Below are 17,551 nucleotides of genomic sequence, written 5' to 3'. Positions count from 1 at the left end.
CTTTTAATTGGAAAAGACTCTTCTCTGCTGCTTTTGATTTCATTAAGGAAGTCATGAGAGTAAAACCTAAAACTAATTATCTATATGCAAGCAAACTGCGTTTTAAAAAAGTTTTTGAAGCCCGTTTCCTTGCTGATTTGAGTTGTACTTTTGCCTGTAAACTTCCGCACCTCTCTAATCAACTTGTCTGCACTTTATATTGATTTCTAAAGCGGTGGGCGGTGGGGCGGTCTGTGATAACTATGCTGGATTATAGGCTTTATTCAATGCCCTTTTTTTTGAGAACTTGATGTTGTTGTTCCACAATGGCGACATTGACTGAACAGTGTAATAGCAAACTGAGTGTTCCAAAACCAAGTAATGCATCTTACCTTTCACCCTGAAACGCAGCATTATTTTTACTCAACCAATACAAAGAAAATATGTGGCCAAACTTACAGTGGTTTATCCACTGATGGTTTTTCCCTTTCTAAACTTCTAAAAAATCAAAGGCACAGTTCTTCTTCTCTCTACATGTGGAGAGCAGCATGCAAAAGTATGCACTTCAGGGCTGGCCCACCCATGACGCAAAGTGAGGGAACTGCCTTGGGCAGCGGGATTCACAGGGGCAGTAGATCTGGCCTACAAGGATTGCATTGCCTGCTGCAATGGCAGCATGTTACTGGGAGGTTGGATCTGCTACCTCCTCAGCAGCCCACCTGAACCCCATTGTCACCTCCACAGTGGTCTCTTGGTGAATAGGAGACACTGCTGGTCTCCTTCCACCAGAAGGAAAAGGTGGGGACTGCCCGGTGGGATATCCTGGGCTCTCCATCCACCCATCCATTATGATTCAGAGCAGGCAACTTTCACCCCCATGATGACCTTTGACTCCCATTTCAACCATCAGATAAGGTTGATTTGATCCCCCTCCCCTTGTTCCCGATGTAGATCTTCACTCACTCCTTCTTCCCTGGTGGCAAGACGCCATTTTGCGGTTCACCTCAGGTGCCAAAGTGTCTTGGACCAGTCCTATGGCACTCTAAATTGTCCCATCTCCCCCCTCTAGGGTATTCATATGTTGGCACATAGCAATATTGGGTGAGGCCATCCACAAGTGAACCACCTCCTACAGCATTAGGGTTGCCATATTTCAAAGAACAAAAAAGAGGACACATTTGCCGACTTCTAGACGACGGGGTGAGCACCCGTTGCTCGGTCCCTGCTCCTGCCAACCTAGCAGTTCGAAAGCACATCAAAGTGCAAGTAGATAAATAGGTACCGCTCCGGCGGGAAGGTAAATGGCGTTTCCGTGTGCTGCTCCGTGTGAAGCGGCTTAGTCATGCTGGCCACATGACCCGGAAGCTGTATGCAGACAAACACCGGCTCCCTCGGCCTATAGAGCAAGATGAGCACACAACCCCAGAGTTGGTCACGGCTGGACATAATGGTCAAGGGTCCCTTTACCTTTTAACTATGACAACTCTCATTTTACATACCCATGAAAAAGAGAGCATGTCCTGGAAAAAGTGTACATATGGCAACCCTGTCTACATCAGTGTAGCCCCTCCTGTGCAGGTGAAACCTTGGCTAGTTTAGCTGGCAACTGGGGCAGGTTGCAACAGTGTTCTGATCAATACCACGTAGCTGAGAGGCAGCATTTTTGTTTTCCACAATTGTGCACTGTGATGGCACTGTAAGGGCCTGCACCATGAGAGGGGAGGAAGGCAAGCAAACCAATTAAAAACCAGTTAAACTTCACCATTACCACCAAATGGATCTCTTCAGCCCCACCCTAGCAATCATCCAGTCCTTTAACTTTCAGAACATTTTTTTTTAAAGACAGTCTCAACAAACTTTCTAAACCAAATGAAGTGATAAGGCAATTAGGCACAGTGTAGGAATAAGGTCTAAGGCGTATTTAAATCCAAACAAACTCAACTTTTTACTTGAGATGTTTGTAGGGTAACAAGTAGCCACATGGGAGACTGCTAGTGGTTTCCTGTGGGACAAGCAGGAAAGTCTGTTATTTAAATCACCCTGAAAATGCAATTAATTTGGAAATATATTTTATTGAGATATTATTATGCCTAGATCGGTGTGATTTCCCCAGGCTACATCATTTAAGCACACTGGGAGAATTAACTCTCTCTCCCACCCTCATATTTACCTAGATTAGATTTCCAAGTATGCCCTCAGAATATCTGACCAGTAATTTAAGGCCTGCCTCTACAGATTGTCTGTCTGTATGCAGATAGGCTGGGCTGAAGATATCATGCACTATATTCTGTATTGACCTATATTAACACCCCTAGGGGTGGATTCCTTTCCTCTTTTCAGAATATTCTAGAAGTACAGTCAGACAATTTTAAAATTAAATTGTTGCTGGCCAATGAAGCTTGTTACCCACATACATGGTAGCTTTGAGAAAGTTGTTGACGCTTTTTGACACAAAACCTTGTTGACTGCCAAGGGGACTGTTAACTTCAAATGGCACAGGGAACTTTACATTTTAAGTTTTGATCATTTTCATTTCTGAAAATTTATTTTAACTTTTTATTTTATTTTTATATATTAAATTTGTCAGCCGCTTGCACAGGGTAACCCAAAGTGATTTACAAACAAACAGGCAGTAACCCTACATAGATGCATTAAAACCAGGAAGAACGAGAAATACATTAAAAAATCCCACCCACTTCTAAAAGGCCTCAGATAATTAAAGGCCAAAGGCCTAGTTACGAACGTTTTTGTCTGGTGCCTGAAGGTGTATAATGATGGTGCTAGGCAAGCCTCCTGGATGAATTATTCTGTTTATCTAGCCTTTGTTCAGTAATTGACATTGGCTAGAAAAATTGCTAATGACTGATGTTTGGAGAAGATTGGGCTTTATAAATTGCTGATCTTCATTCAAAATAATCTGTTCAAAAGATACAAAAAAAATATGAAGATACTGTTTTAAAATGTAGAGTTGTGGCCCACGGTTTTGTATTTGAACGTGAACATTTATAAAATGCCTGTGTAGATAATTTTATGATTTTCTTCATACATAAAATGAAGATCTGTACCTTAACACATATTTTGGTTCATGTATCCTCCTTCAGTGTGGGAATTATATCAATCAGAATGATGAAGTGTTTTGCTTTGGCTTTAGTTTTATATATTGTAAATGTAGAAACTTAGTTAACCCCCAAGCCACCCCCAAAATAAATCACAATTCACAATTTTTGTTTAAGGTTTTTGGCATAATTTTGGTCACAACTTTATTAAAATACATAAATGTGAGTGGTTGCTTAGGCGTTGGTTACGACAATCTGCCCCGCCCAGGGACAGAACTGACTTCCGGATTCCAGCAAAAGCCAGAAAGGGAAAACAATATTGGGGGGAAAATGGAGCTGGGCACCAGACCTTCGCCTCTCCCGGCATGCTCCCAGGGACTCCTTGCGTGGCCCTAGCCCCTTGCCAGGGATTTGGACGAAAGCATGGTGAGCCCCTGGATTCCTTTAATGGAATTCCCTTGCAGAAGCAGCTTTGGAGGGGCAGGCACAGCCAATCCATGTCCCTCAACCAACCAAACCATAAACCAATGCCTAACTGCAACCTTACAAGTTGTAACGATTTGCTACGCAGTAGGCAAAAACCAAATGGCAACAGCCAATCAGCCAAACGGACAAAATTCCTACCAGGCCCCTGCCCCAAAAGCAGACAACCCCATGACAGGCATAGCAAGGTCAAACGCAAGAGCCCTAAATTAGGGAGGGTAGGCGGGTGATCCGGTGCATGCAGCAAAAGAGAACGCTCAATGCTGCGTGCTCAGTATATAAAACCCTTGGTCCATCCCACAAATTGGCAACATCAAAATTTCCCCAGTAACCCAAACAGCCCAATCACTGCCAATGGCCATCTAAACGATCCCACCCAGCAACAGAGGGGGGGCCTGTCAGACCCCACTGCAACACGTGCTCTCCATGAAAGAGAACACGCTTAATGAGAAAAATGGTCTTTTGGTGACTTAAGTATTTAAAATAATAATCCAAAGTGAATTTCAAGGCTCCTTAAATGAATGTATGGATGATCAACTTATTTATCTTCTGGGGGGGAGGGGTGGATACCGAACCAAAAATTATTCAAAGTCAGTTTTTGCCCTATTGATATAGAATTTATTGTCTTCCAGAATTCAGAATGTTTGTGAAATAATTCTGGAACAGCATGACTTAACTGTGTACTTCTTGTACAAACATGTTGGAACAGAAATCAACTTCGAGAAGATTCTCTCTCCCCCCCCCCCTTCTTTGAAAATATACCGTAATTTATAATGAATTTTTAAAGATATAAAATGAAGTAAATTTCCCTAAGGATACAGCACAGACATATTGTGAAAAGACAAGAGTACAATTATTATTCAGCAAGAGATAAGATCATTATTCTTTGAAACAGGCCTAGTGTCATGGTCAGGCAAATGCTAGGGTCCCAGAGACTGCCCCACTGCTGACTCTAGCACCCTGTAACTTTTACATTTTTGCATGTCAAAGCACTACATTATATCAGCACATCAAGGGAGATGGCAGAACATACAAACTGAGCATCACAGTTCCCAGGCCAGCCCACATATGAGGCAAGGTGAGGTGGCTGCCTCAGGTGGCAGGAGCCACCAGGACAGCAGATCCTGATATCAATCTTTCTTCCCTTCTTGTTCGTGATGTAGATATTTCCTCACCCCTTTTCCCCTAGTGGTGGGGGAGGAACCATTTTGGAGTTCCCCTCAGGTGCCAAAATGCATTGGACAGCCTCCCTAACAACCATAGAAATCTACTTCTTAATAAAGGTGCTTTTTCCCAGGCAACAAAATATAAGTGCCAAATCTCAAAAATGTTGATGTTACAACAACAGTGTGCCATGCTGATAGAGTCACGAATATATTTATTTAGAATTTACTGAGAATGTCAAGTCTTGTCTGTATACCTGCTTTTCGTTTGTATAGTCCAGACCCCTAAGGGTGGTGGTTTGTGCTATGACACACTTCTGTTGTTTGATTACAGTCTGTTACATTAATACATTTTCTACAGAGATAAATAGAGAGCACTAAGGAAAGAAGTATTGCTATTTATGACACCTAAAAACAGAAAGAAGCCTGGTATAAAATTACATAGCTGTCAGCGCCTTTTATATCATGCCTTCATTTATATATTTATTATAGTTGTGTCGTCTGTGCTTAAAAAAAATTGCTTATGATAACGGGTTTTGTTCAAACATTTAAAAAATAATATTGTTTGTACATGAAATTGCTATTTTGCCCGTACAACTATTATTCAGTTAATAAACAATCATCTGTTGCTGACAAGGCGGGGAATCTTCTTCTACCAGCCCTCAAAACTGACATTTTAAATCAAAACAGACTTCATTATTTTAGATTGCACTTACAGAAGTGTCGTGAAAATTGTCTGTCAGGTTAAGTGCAGTGTAACTTTTTTTAAAAAAAGAAGTATTGGAAATGAACTTGAATTGCACAAAGAAGCTTTCTTGGACATATTTTATTTACATAGTGTGTTTATAGCATTTAAGGAGTTTGAGTTTTAATCAATAGATGAGCTGTGCCCACTGACCCATCAACTAAAGCTTCAGTTGAATCACCATCTTCAGTTTGATCAATTAAATTGAAATAAATATGTGAATTACCAAAACTTCAATAGCACCTTTCAGTCACTATCACTGACAGTTTAATCAACAAACGGTACCACTTTTAGAAGCAAAGGCTATCTTTAATATATCCTGTCTTATTCACTGTTAAGTGAAACACAAAGACCAAAATAGTCTCAAGAAATAAACAAGTTTGCCCTTTATTCAGAGCCCTAATCAATTCAAATTGCCTCAATTAATTAATCAATTTAAAGCTTTAAGGAATTAATCTATCATTCAATCAATTAAATCTTCCTGTCATGCTAATGACACAGGCAGAAATTGTATATAGTGACCCATTAGACTTGCCAGAGGCAAAATAATTTCAGTTCCAGGATCACTGACTAGACCTGTAGCATTAAGGGAGCTAAGAAACAGACTGATGATTCTCTGCAGACCTAGGCTATTTCTCCGCCCCCTTTTATATTGCCTTTTATCTTTCAAATTGCAACCGTGATCTCCATTCCAAATTAAGTCTCTTTTTGCAGGAAACATAGCTTGGGAAAGGCCAGTCTTGGGCATTTTAAAAGCTTGAAGCCACTCCTTTCATTATTTCAGGTTCATTTTTTCTTGCCACTCTTGGGAGATTAGGACTGGTGCAAAAAGACGTCGCATTTCACACCCCCTCTATGTTCCTGTCTTAGCTTCATTATCTTTCTTGGGCTCATGACTTTGAGACTGGAGTGCAGCTTGAGAACTAAATAACTCTCTCTATCCATATCTGTCTATTGCAGCTACACTTGCTTTGAAGCCCCAAAATATAGTGTGCAAATATAAAATGTTTCTCACAGGCTTTCACAGTCAATAATTCACGAGGCATCGGTCCTTTGAGGCAAGGCAATAACTTTCCTGTTTGCACCATCTTCTCACGGTCACCCATGTAGAAATCAATGTGTGAATGGTAGGCCAGAGTCATGCCTGCTGCTGGTCCTGCCCTTGACTTCCATGTACTCAAGGTCCCCACGTTGGAATAAGCCCACATACATGGATATATGACACTTCCTATATGTGTGCTCCATTCTTTCTATTTATGCAGCACATGGGTGCATGTGCTCAGGAGTATTTGCATACCACCTGTGTGCAGGGGACTTTTGAGTTTGCAAAGATTGAGGGTGAGCTAACTGGCGGACTTCACAATCCCTTTTTAGGGGAAGGGCCATAGCTTAGGGGTACAACGTATGCTTTGCATGCATAACAACAACAACAATAATATTATTATTAATAATTTATTTATACCCCGCCCATCTGGCTAGGTTTCCCCAGCCACTCTGGGCAGCTTCCAACAGAATATTAAAATACAAAAACCTATTAAACATTAAAAGCTTCCCTAAGCAGGGCTACCTTCAGATGTCTTCTAAAAGTCTGGTAGTTGTTTTTCTCTTTGACATCTGGTGGGAGGGCGTTCCACAGGGCGGGTGCCACTACCGAGAAGGCCCTCTGCCTGGTTCCCTGGTTCTGCATAAGGTCACTGGGTCAATCCTCGGCATCTCCAGGGACAGCAGGAACAGACTCCTGTCTGAAACCCTGGAGAACTGCTGCCAGTCAGTGTAGACAATAATCTGCCTTGGCATATGGCAGCTTCATGTAATCCTATGACCTATGGAGTAACACTACAGCAGTCATATAATTTGCAACCTAGGACAGAAACAATGAATTTCTTGTAATTTCATTGTAATACTATTTGCATACAAAAACCCTATACAGGCATTGTCCAAATTCAGAAATACAGCACAGTCATTGTGAAGAAGCAATATGAGTTTGCTAGCTGCATCCTCATCGCTTTCTATGATTTCAAGAGCAACATTCTGAAGCAGTGGGATTCTGTACTCATGGAAGCTCTTTATATGATGCAGAACCTTGGGAAATCAGGTTCTACATGGTGTGGGAATCCTCCACTGAGTAGAAGCAATCTCCACATTTCAGTCAATCACCCTTCAACTCAAAGCTTGCTTACTCACACCAAATCTCCCTCCTCCTCCTTCGTATTATTGCAATTTATTACCTGCTCTTCACTGTAAGGTTCTAGGGTGGGTTACAACCATTAAAACACAACATTAGATAGTTTAAAACAACTTAGAATAACCAAAAATAAGATGAGCCCTAAAAATATACACCAGAAGTGTCAACAGTCAGGGTAAAGAGTTACATCTTCAGCATTTGTCAAAAAAGATTGCTGGACTAGATAAGTCTTTGGCCTGATGCTGCAGCAAGACATGTCTTCTGTTTTATGTCAGATTATCTTCCTCATACCATGCCATGTTATACCTGCATATCTAAGATTATTTTAGGCATACTTTTAAAATAGTTTTTCTTTATTTTATCTGTATTTTATTGAGCATCGTATATCCCACTTGAGACAGGTGCTTTTGATTAAGAAGTCTATATTTTCCTCCAAATAAATACATTTTAAAATATAAGTCTAAATTTATTCTCAGAGATCTTGATCTTCTGGCCACTGCAGAATTACTTCTGAAGGCTTTGTAGTGTGAGACCCACCTGCATTGCACATTTAAATAAGTATCATACCACATTAAACAGCCATGGCATCCCCCAAAGAATCCTGGGAACTGTAGTTTGTTAAGTTTGCTGAGGGTTGTTAGGAGCCCCCTGCGCCCCTCACAAAACTCCGGTTCTCAGAGCAGTTCAACAGTCAACCCCTCTTCCCACGGAACTCTGGAAATTTTAACTATGTGAGAGGAATAGGGGTCTCCTTACAGCTCTCAATTACCATTTACTAACTACACTTCCCATAATTATTTGGGACTATTAAAATTGTATGATGTTGCTTTAAATGTATACTGCAGATGGGGGCTCAGTTCAGCCATAATTTGAATTTAAGGCTGCCTTTTAATCTACAAAATATGGCATACGTAATTTCTGAGACCTTTGAAAACTCAGTCTTCTAATTTGTTTAATAAATTTATGGAATATGATTAGATTCAACATCCAAGAAATTAATTGAGCTAAAATTACTTGGATCTTCTCACCTCCTTTTTTATATAGGGGAAATAATGCAAATTATCCACATATAATAGTGGTATGTCAGAGACTTCTTCCCGTGAGAAGTGAAAGGTGGGGTGTGATGAGGTCGATGGTAGCTATTTTTATATTTGTCCCTGATGCAGCTGCTCAACAACAACAGGGAAATCAAAGTTATGGGCTGTCAAGGGTTTCTGTTTTCCCTCTGGCCCTTGGTTAGAGACAGCAGTTGTATTGCTCCTTCTGTCTTGGTGTACTGCCCTCTGGATCCTCAGTGAGACTTTGCCACAGGAAATACTATGCAACAGCCTTTTAAGTCAGTAGGATAGATTTTATATTGCAAATTGCCCTGTGATCCTTGGCTGAAGAGTGGTATAGAATTTTAATAAATAATACAGTGGTACCTCGGGTTACATACGCTTCAGGTTACAGACTCCGCTAACCCAGAAATAGTCCTTCAGGTTAAGAACTTTGCTTCAGGATGAGAACAGAAATCGTGCTCCGGCAGCGCGGCGGCAGCAGGAGGCCCCATTAGCTAAAGTGGTGCTTCAGGTTAAGAACAGTTTCAGGTTAAGTACAGACCTCCGGAACGAATTAAGTACTTAACCTGAGGTACCACTGTACTTATAGTAGTGTGGTCCTGTGCATGCCTGCTGAAAAGTAAGTTCCATAGAGTTCAATCAGGCTTACTCTCAAACAAGTGCATAGGATTTAATACATTGATTTATGTTCTATTAATCAATTAAACTACCTTTAGGACCACCTCTTACCATATGAACCCAACTGGACCCTGCCATCGTAAATGTGAAGGAGGTGAGGACAGGTGACCCCTGTCAGCATCAGCCTTGAGCCAGTGTCACCAACTGGACTCATGCACTTCAACCCCGACTGGGCTAGGCGAGCTGGGTAGCACTTCCAGAGACCACCAGGTCAAAGTGCTGTGGACTCACAGCTTAGAGTTGTGAGCACCGGATTCACTTCCACAATACAGTCGTCGCACAGCAGAGTATAGCAGAGTCTGGCAGTGTATACACGACTCGGAGAGCAGCTCTGTAGAATATCTTCTTTTATTCTATAACTACAACTATGATACAAAACTATATACAGAGCTAAATAGGTCTAAGCATAAATGAATACTACACTGAGTGTCTGCAGCTGCTCTTAGCAGCAACCTTATCTCTACACACGATCTCTAACACTCAGTCTCTCTCTCTCTCCGACACACTGACTGACTGGCTGACTGACTTGGTGCTGGAGCTGAATAAGTAGAAAGCAGAACACTGCTCCTCCTCTCTGGAGAATCAGCAGACTCGTCAGGAGATTCTTGGATATGGGAGGGGTGAAATCTCCTCAACCCCACCTAGGCCCGAAGTCACATCCCCCCCAACCAGGCCTCAAAACTGTCCAAAATTCATTTCTTGTCTTCTAAAAATCCACAGCTAAAGTTTTCCTCTGCTTTTCTCACAAGATGCTGTGCATAGGCAAACCGTTACTTTTATCAGTACGAGAAGGCTTCAAAAAGCTAATGAATAGGCTCTGTTCAAAGCAAGACTGAGAAATGAATCTTATCTCATTCGGTTGTAACACATCTTTGAACATGCTGAACTGCAAGGCTCCTCAACACACACACCCTTGGCTTCTCACCCCCTTTCCTGGGAACAGTCCAAAAGAGTCCCAAGACAGGAGCTTTCTGTTCATGCTCAGGAAACACATGGGGCAGGACTCCTGAAGAGGAGGAGAAAGGGGAGGGAACTGGAAGGGGAATATATGCTCTGTGCAAATGACTGTGAACCCGTGCTTGTTTTGTGAATATCACACTTGCTCCTTCTACCAGTTAATGGATGGTAGAAATAAAGCTTTTTCTCCTAAACTATTCCTTGAGTGTCTGTTGACTCCCATCTCCCTCTTCCGGGTGCAATACTTTTTCCCACCCGAGGGCAAAGCCTCATAAGGCTACAAATGGAGGCCCATTTTCATATGTTCCCTCTGTGGGTGGTCATGAGGGTGGCAACATGAAAACAGGCTTTTTCAGTGGTGGCTCCCCGCTTGTGGAATGCCCTCCCCAGGGAGACTCGCCTGGCACCATTGTTATATATCTTGAGATGCCAGGCAAAAACAGTACTTTTTGGTTAGCTAGCCCTTGGGCATTTTTGCATGGGTGGCATGTTTTAATCTAATGTTTACAAATAGAATTGTCTTTTAGATTTTTTTTTATGCTGGGTGTGTGTGTGTTTGCTTAAAATATTGTAAATTGCTTTCGGTTGGCAAAAAAAGCAAATAATAAAATTTAATTATTATTGAAGTACTTCATTTTATCTGTCCTGCATCTTTCAACATTCAGCTTGATTTGATGCCCATGACTTCTAGTTTTATGAAAGTGGGAGGAAAAACTTTTCTGTATCCCGACCATGCATAATTTTATAAAATTTTGTCATTTAACCTTTTACTCGCCTTTTTTTTCTAATCTAGAAAGTCCCATGCATTGCAACCATTCTTCATGGTGCAGTCACTCCACCCCCCTGATCATCTTGGTTGCCCTTTTATGAACCTTTTCCAACTCTACAATATCCTTTTTGAGTTGAGGTGACAAAAACTGCACACAGTATTCCAAATGAAGTCACACCTTAGATTTGTATAACAGCATTATAATAGCAGTTTTATTTTCAGTTCCTCACCCCCCTAATGATCACTGAAATAGAATTTGCCTTTTCCACAACTACCACACATCTTCATTGAACTATCTGCTATGGCCCCAAGGTCTCATTCCTGGCCCATCACCTCTGGTTCAGACCCCCTAAGTGTATATGTGAGATTAAGATATAATTTTTGTCTCAACATGCGTCGATTACATTTGTTTACATTGAACTGCATTTCCCATTTTAGCACCCATTCACTCAGTTTGGAAACATCCTTTCTGGAGCTCTTCACAACCCATTTTATTTTAACGTCCATGAACAATTTAGCATCCCCAACAGTCTTGGCCACCTCACTACTCATTCCTAATGAGATCGGTTTTTGTTTATTTTTAATGATATTTATTAAAAGTTTAAAGATTACAGAAAGAAGAAGAAAGAAGAAAAAATAAGCAAAACAAATCAATACATTACAATACACACAAAAAATACATCCAAAACAAAAATAAAAGCATAAACAGTTAAAAACACATCCAATTTTCCATTTCTTTGTCTTTCATTTACTTGTTTCATCGACCTCCTCACACCTCCCTTTTTTGTATTCTAGTTATTAATTATTTCAGCAAATCCATTCTTATCTTAATTTATTTTAACCTTATCTTACCATTAATACCATAAAACTTATTTGTACTTAACTCCTTATATCATTTCTACTAAAGCCATGTAATTTCATTCCAACATTTTTCTAACACTCATTAATTTTACAATATTTCTATAAATAACTTTTAAACTTTTTTTCCAATCTTCTTCCACCGTCTCTTCTCCCTGGTCTCGGATTCTGCCAGTCCTTTCTGTCAATTCCATATGGTCCATCAACCTGGTGATCTTCTGTCCGAGGCTCTTAACTCTTTTCCATGTCCCTTCTGCGGATCTTCTTCATATTTATACATACGCTTTACTTTATCTTCTGCTGATCTTGTTCTTAATTTCCTTCCTTTGGCGCTGAGGAGTAGATCTCGGGGAAGCTCCAACCTAACAATGTCTTTATTCCTTCTCGACAGGTCAGCCCATTCTCCGTAGTCAAAATTAAAGTCCAAAAGATATTTCAGGACATGTTTCAAAATCCCTCCAAAACTGGAGGCCCCCACAACTCCGATCTCCTCCTGACCCAAATCCAAATCTAAGGCTTCTTCTGTCGACATTCTTACCCGTTCAAGGTCAATCCCTGATTCTCATGGTCTTTTATCTCTGCAGATGGGAAATTCCCTGGATCCACTCCTGTAACAGTTTCAAAGACTCCCTCTAGAGGAAACAATTTCTATTTGTATCAGTCCTTTTAAACGCAGATCCAGCAACAAAATTAGTTTCAATTTTCAGTTACTTTTGCTCCTTTTTGAGCGCAGAAGGAAACAATGGAAACAATATATTTCTCTTGTTTAGCTATCTGTCCACATAGGTTTTATTCACAGTCAATGAACTTTCCCAAAACGTCACTTTTATTGGCAGCCCTTTTCCAGGTTCAAAACGGTGATAATTTATCTTTCTTCGCTCTCTCTCCTGCAGGCTTAGACGATCTAAAATTTTCCCCCTCTTCTCCTGCTTCCAAGGGGGGTTTAACAATTTTAGCTGATGGAAATTTAATTCTTTACAAAAGACTTTCCAAGACTTTAGCTTGCAACCTCTTTGCTTTAGTCTATTTACAAAAAGGGGAGGCGGACTTCCTGTTTAAAACCTCCCCCGTTCAATGCCAAATTAAGACGTTTAAAAATCCAATTTTCCGTTCTACTCACGGGTAGTTGTTTCAAGATCAAATTGTCCACAGGAAAAAAGTCAGCACTCTCCGGCAACAGCAATGCGGCTTCACTCCATGAAAAAAGCAGTCGATTCAAAGCACCGCGCCACTCACTGCACATCGCTCCGGATCCCCGAAACCGGGTTTCCCCGCGAGTAGGGGAGGCACAAAAGGTGCCAGCCGAATCCCACGTCCACAGGCTTCTCCCGCCTGTGGTTTTTAGTGGGTCTCCGCCTTCGCCGTGGCGGTCAGACCCTAAAATCCACGGAGCAAGTTCCTCCCGATCAGAGGAATTCAGCCATTGCCAGAGGCGCTAACCCGGAAGTCCCCTAATGAGATCGTTTGTAAAGAAGTTAAAAAAAAACCCACACCCACCAATACTACTACTACTACTACTACTACTACTAACTAAAAAAACAACACCTAGGTAGATGCAAGAAAAAAAGGGACTTCTTTTCATCTCTGGAACACAGCCAAATGCTAGGACCATAAGAACAATAATTCACATCATGGAAGATAATGATGTTTGCACTCCCTGGTATGACAATCGGAACAGCCAGTTTCCTGATAACCAAATTGCCTTGTACTCATCCTACAGATTCAAGAATGTTGAAGCCCATATTGTCATGCATTTCTTTTCTGAGTGACGGAATAAAGAGGATTTGGCTGGTAGCTTTAGTTTTGAGTTATTATTTTCTAGGCTCAGACCTATTTAGGGATTCCGAAGAGAAATCCAGAGTTGCACTGGGACCCAGGGATCTTTACAAGCTCACCTTCGCAACCCTTCTGAAAATAACCTCCTAGTGGATTCAAAACTGTCAGGCAATAAAGCTTTTATCCTTTGGATTTATTATTGCTTCAAAGTAATCCCTCCCGAACCTTTCCTATGTGCTTCCCAGGTCCAATGAGCTGGGTGCTATTTCAGAAGTGTGGTCCAAAGGATTGTGGAATTATGTATGGTATATTGTGCAATCATGTATGTGTGTATGTTTGAGAATCTCTTTCCCAATTTAATGAGCCCTGATCTCCTAATTGGCTCTGGGCTGCAGTGGCAATTGCTGTCAGGTGAAAAACAGGAGGAGGAGGACATTCCTTGCAGGGTGAGGGTAAGGAAGGGGAGATATCTCACTTACTCCCAGTTGTGCCCCATCCATGTTGCAGGGGCATTCATTAGCAGTGGGGGGGGGGAGGGTTTCAACCTGCCAGGAGGGGAGATGGGATAGCAAAAGGTGGAACCAAAGGGGCCAACCTTCATCCTGTCACCAAGGAACAAGCACCACCTCCACCACTGGGAACTGACCCGTACTGCATTCCGCTTCTAAGCACACCTGTCTCAAACGGAGGGTCTCACAAGTGAGCATGACATGCCTCTCTTTTGACAGCAGGTGGAAGGGGCATGTCCATTTGTCAAGACATCTTTGTAGCTTTTGTCTGGTCTCAGACCCCTGGTTGTTGTTCTCTAGTTGACCCTTTGGTGTTCTGAACCTGTAGCCTGACCATTGCAGGCCTTAAATAAAACTTTATTGCTCCCCTGTAAGAGCATCTGTGGTTCGTGAACCAAGACACCCACCCCATTGAACAAACCTGGCCTCACGTTCAGGAAAATGCGGACGTGAACATTAATCTTTCATTGTTATTACTTTCTTAAATTAACTGGGTCTGCTAATTTCTGTTTTCAAAGAACTCTGCGTACTGGATTGTGGCAGCCATGGTATTTGTGCCAGAGGAACCTGCCAGTGTGAAGAAGGCTGGGTAGGCCCAACATGCGAGGAGCGCACATGTACTTCTCACTGCACTGAACATGGGCAGTGCAAAGATGGAAAGTGTGAATGCAGCCCTGGATGGGAAGGGGACCATTGCACCATTGGTGAGTTGGGTGCGTACCATTGAGGTTTTTTCTACAATAAAGCAGTATAAAATTTTTATTAAATAAATAAATAGGTTAATTATGTGTGCGCTTAAACTGCCTCACTTTGTATGACACACTATGTTGGGTTGCGGGAAATTGTGCTGTGCACACTGACTTTGGAAATATCTCCCCCTAGATTCATGGACAGCAATGCTGTTGTTGGTCTTCTGTCACCTTGTCAACTCCCTGGCTTTTTGATGACTTTCTCAGCCTACTCTTGGGTGTTAGGTTGCCTTTGTTCATACTGCTTTTTTATTTTTAAATTGTATCTTGTTTCTATCTATATTTTTATTGCTGGAAACTGCTTTTGAACTTTTGGCACACACACACACACACACACACACACACACACACACACACTCCAGTGCAGGTTGGGATTAAACAGACAACTGGATAATTCAGAATAACATTTGACAGGTAGCAATAAGACAACACACATCCCTCCAAACACGGTACCTTTAGCTCATACTGGTTTTAGTTTATTTTTTTATTACGATACTTATGTCTGTATGCATGCATTTCAAGGTGGTATACAGTTGTATAATAAAATATTCTACGAACATATACAAAACCAATCAAAATAAAGTTCAGTAGCTTATACTGAATGTGCACAATGATAGATTGTGTTCTGCATGCTGATAGTGTCACTAGTCCAAACATTTTAGAACTGGTGAAAGAAAATGTCTGAAAATTGTGACATTGGAAGCAAATGAAAGACCAGATGAAGTTGACTACTGAGCCATGACTGAATAGAGCCTTGTTACGCTACAAGTAGGTCTAGGTTGTGCCTGGCGCAAAGAGGATGAAACATCATAGCCAGGAGCAATAAAGGCAACATATTTGTTGAAATTAAACATTGGAAGAGTTTTTTCTGCTCCACAGAAGAGACCAGGAAAGATAATTGCAGAGCTGTAACCTAGTCCAGTTGCTGGTAATCCACCTGACAGGGAGATGGTGTTAGGAAGAGGCAAAAGTCCCTCAAGCAATGTCCTACTAAATCAATTCCTCTTGGAAATGCATGTTATTTGCCTCTCCCACCCCTTATATATTCCCCTTGGGGAGGGAAACTCCCTTGCAGATCCAGCCAGCTCTGCAGTGACTCCAGCAGCTGCATTATAGATGAAATGCCTGAAGATAGAATGAGCTACTTTTCCCTTTTAGGAGAGTGTCAGAATACAAGGTATGGTAGTATTTCCTTCCCCAGTACAATCCAGGGGAGGTGCCCAAATTAAACATTACTAGAACTCAGCTCTAGCACCAGGTCAACTATGGGAGAATTTGAGGGAGGAGCCTGTGGAATCTCTTTCCTTGAAAGTCAGTAAGTCAAACTTGTTAGGTGTCTGGAAGAAGTTTAGACTGAGCTGCATTGTGTAGAAGAGGGTTTTGGCCAGATGAAGCTTATTATGGGAAGAAGGCCAGGTGCCCTTTTTCACAACAGGCAGCCCAGTTTTCCCAGCACTGTCTAAGCTGTTGTACTCTTGCATTGTTTGTCCAGAAGTGTAAATTGTGTGGTGGGTGGTAGACTTCCTTTTTCATAACAAATCAGCAAGCTCACAGGTCATCACTGCTGTGCACCGTGAATTGAATCATCAAATGCCCCTGGGAAAGAAAAGGAAACATCTCTCTCAGTGGGTTCATGGGGCATCCATACTGCCCTGGCCCCCTACAACTTCCCTGAGGGGAACAGAACAGGACATCATTATAAACCACTTTCCAAGGACATTTCAGGAATCCATATATGACTTGTGGCAGTGACAACTCTAACTTGCTGTCCTACCAATTAATGAAGTAAAGCCACCTCATCTCCTAGTAAGAACCCTGACCCAGATTGAATTAGAATTAATTTTCTACAGTTGCCTAGTTTAAGTCAGTCATTTTGCCTTTTCTGTAGATTTTTAGGGTTTTGAGTTTATGACATATTGTTGAGTTTTATGATGCATGAAGAATTTTAAGCATTGGTAGCTGCCACAGAAGATGGAATTGGGATTCTAGATGACCTTAACAGATTGGAGATCTGGGCCAAAACTATAACAAAATGAATTTTGATAGGGACAAATGCAAGGTAGGAATGCACTTCGGCAGGAAGAACCAATCGCACAAATATAAGATTGGGGGGGGGGGCACCTAGCTTGCCAGTAGTACAAGTGAAAAGGTTAACGTAAGTCAACAGCATGATGCAAGCAGCAAAAAAGAAAAAAAGAAAAGAAAAGCTAAAACTATTTAGGCTGCATAAACAGAAGTATAGAGTGCAGATTAAGGGCAGTAATAGTCCCACTCTATTCTGCCTTGATCAGACCACACCTGGAATACTGTGTCCAGTTCTGGGCACTACAATTTAAGAAGGATATTGACAAGTGGGGATGTGTGCCGATGAGATAAACCAAGATGATAAGAGTCTGGAAACCAAGCCTTATGAGGAATGGTTGAGGGAATTGGGTATGTTTAGAAAAGATATGATAGACAGAGAGGAGATATGACAGACATCTTCAAATATCTAAAAAGCTGTCACATGGAAGAAGGATCAAGCTTGTTTTCTCCTGCTTCAGAGAGTAGGACCAGAACCAGTGGCTTCAAGTTACAAGAAAT

At 41.5% G+C, this 17,551-nt stretch overlaps 1 protein-coding gene across 12 annotated transcripts in view; it reads left to right on the top strand.

The window, feature by feature from the left end:
• The window catches only part of TENM1 (teneurin transmembrane protein 1), a 404,140-nt gene that overhangs the window by 248,576 nt on the left and 138,013 nt on the right, over nucleotides 1-17,551 (top strand). For 10 of the 12 annotated variants that reach the window (XM_081847832.1, XM_081847839.1, XM_081847838.1 and 7 more), the window contains one exon: nucleotides 14,738-14,932. In XM_081847832.1, the coding sequence (XP_081703958.1) occupies nucleotides 14,738-14,932 (195 nt within the window). The remainder of the gene's footprint in view (nucleotides 1-14,737; nucleotides 14,933-17,551) is intronic. The other 2 variants (XM_081847837.1, XM_081847833.1) reach the window with 1 other exon arrangement.

The sequence above is a fragment of the Podarcis erhardii genome, assembly GCF_964252035.2.
Source record: "Podarcis erhardii genome assembly, chromosome: Z".
NCBI lineage: Eukaryota > Metazoa > Chordata > Lepidosauria > Squamata > Lacertidae > Podarcis > Podarcis erhardii.
Note: the sequence above shows the minus strand (reverse complement) of the source record. Positions and strands in the feature narration are given on the sequence as shown.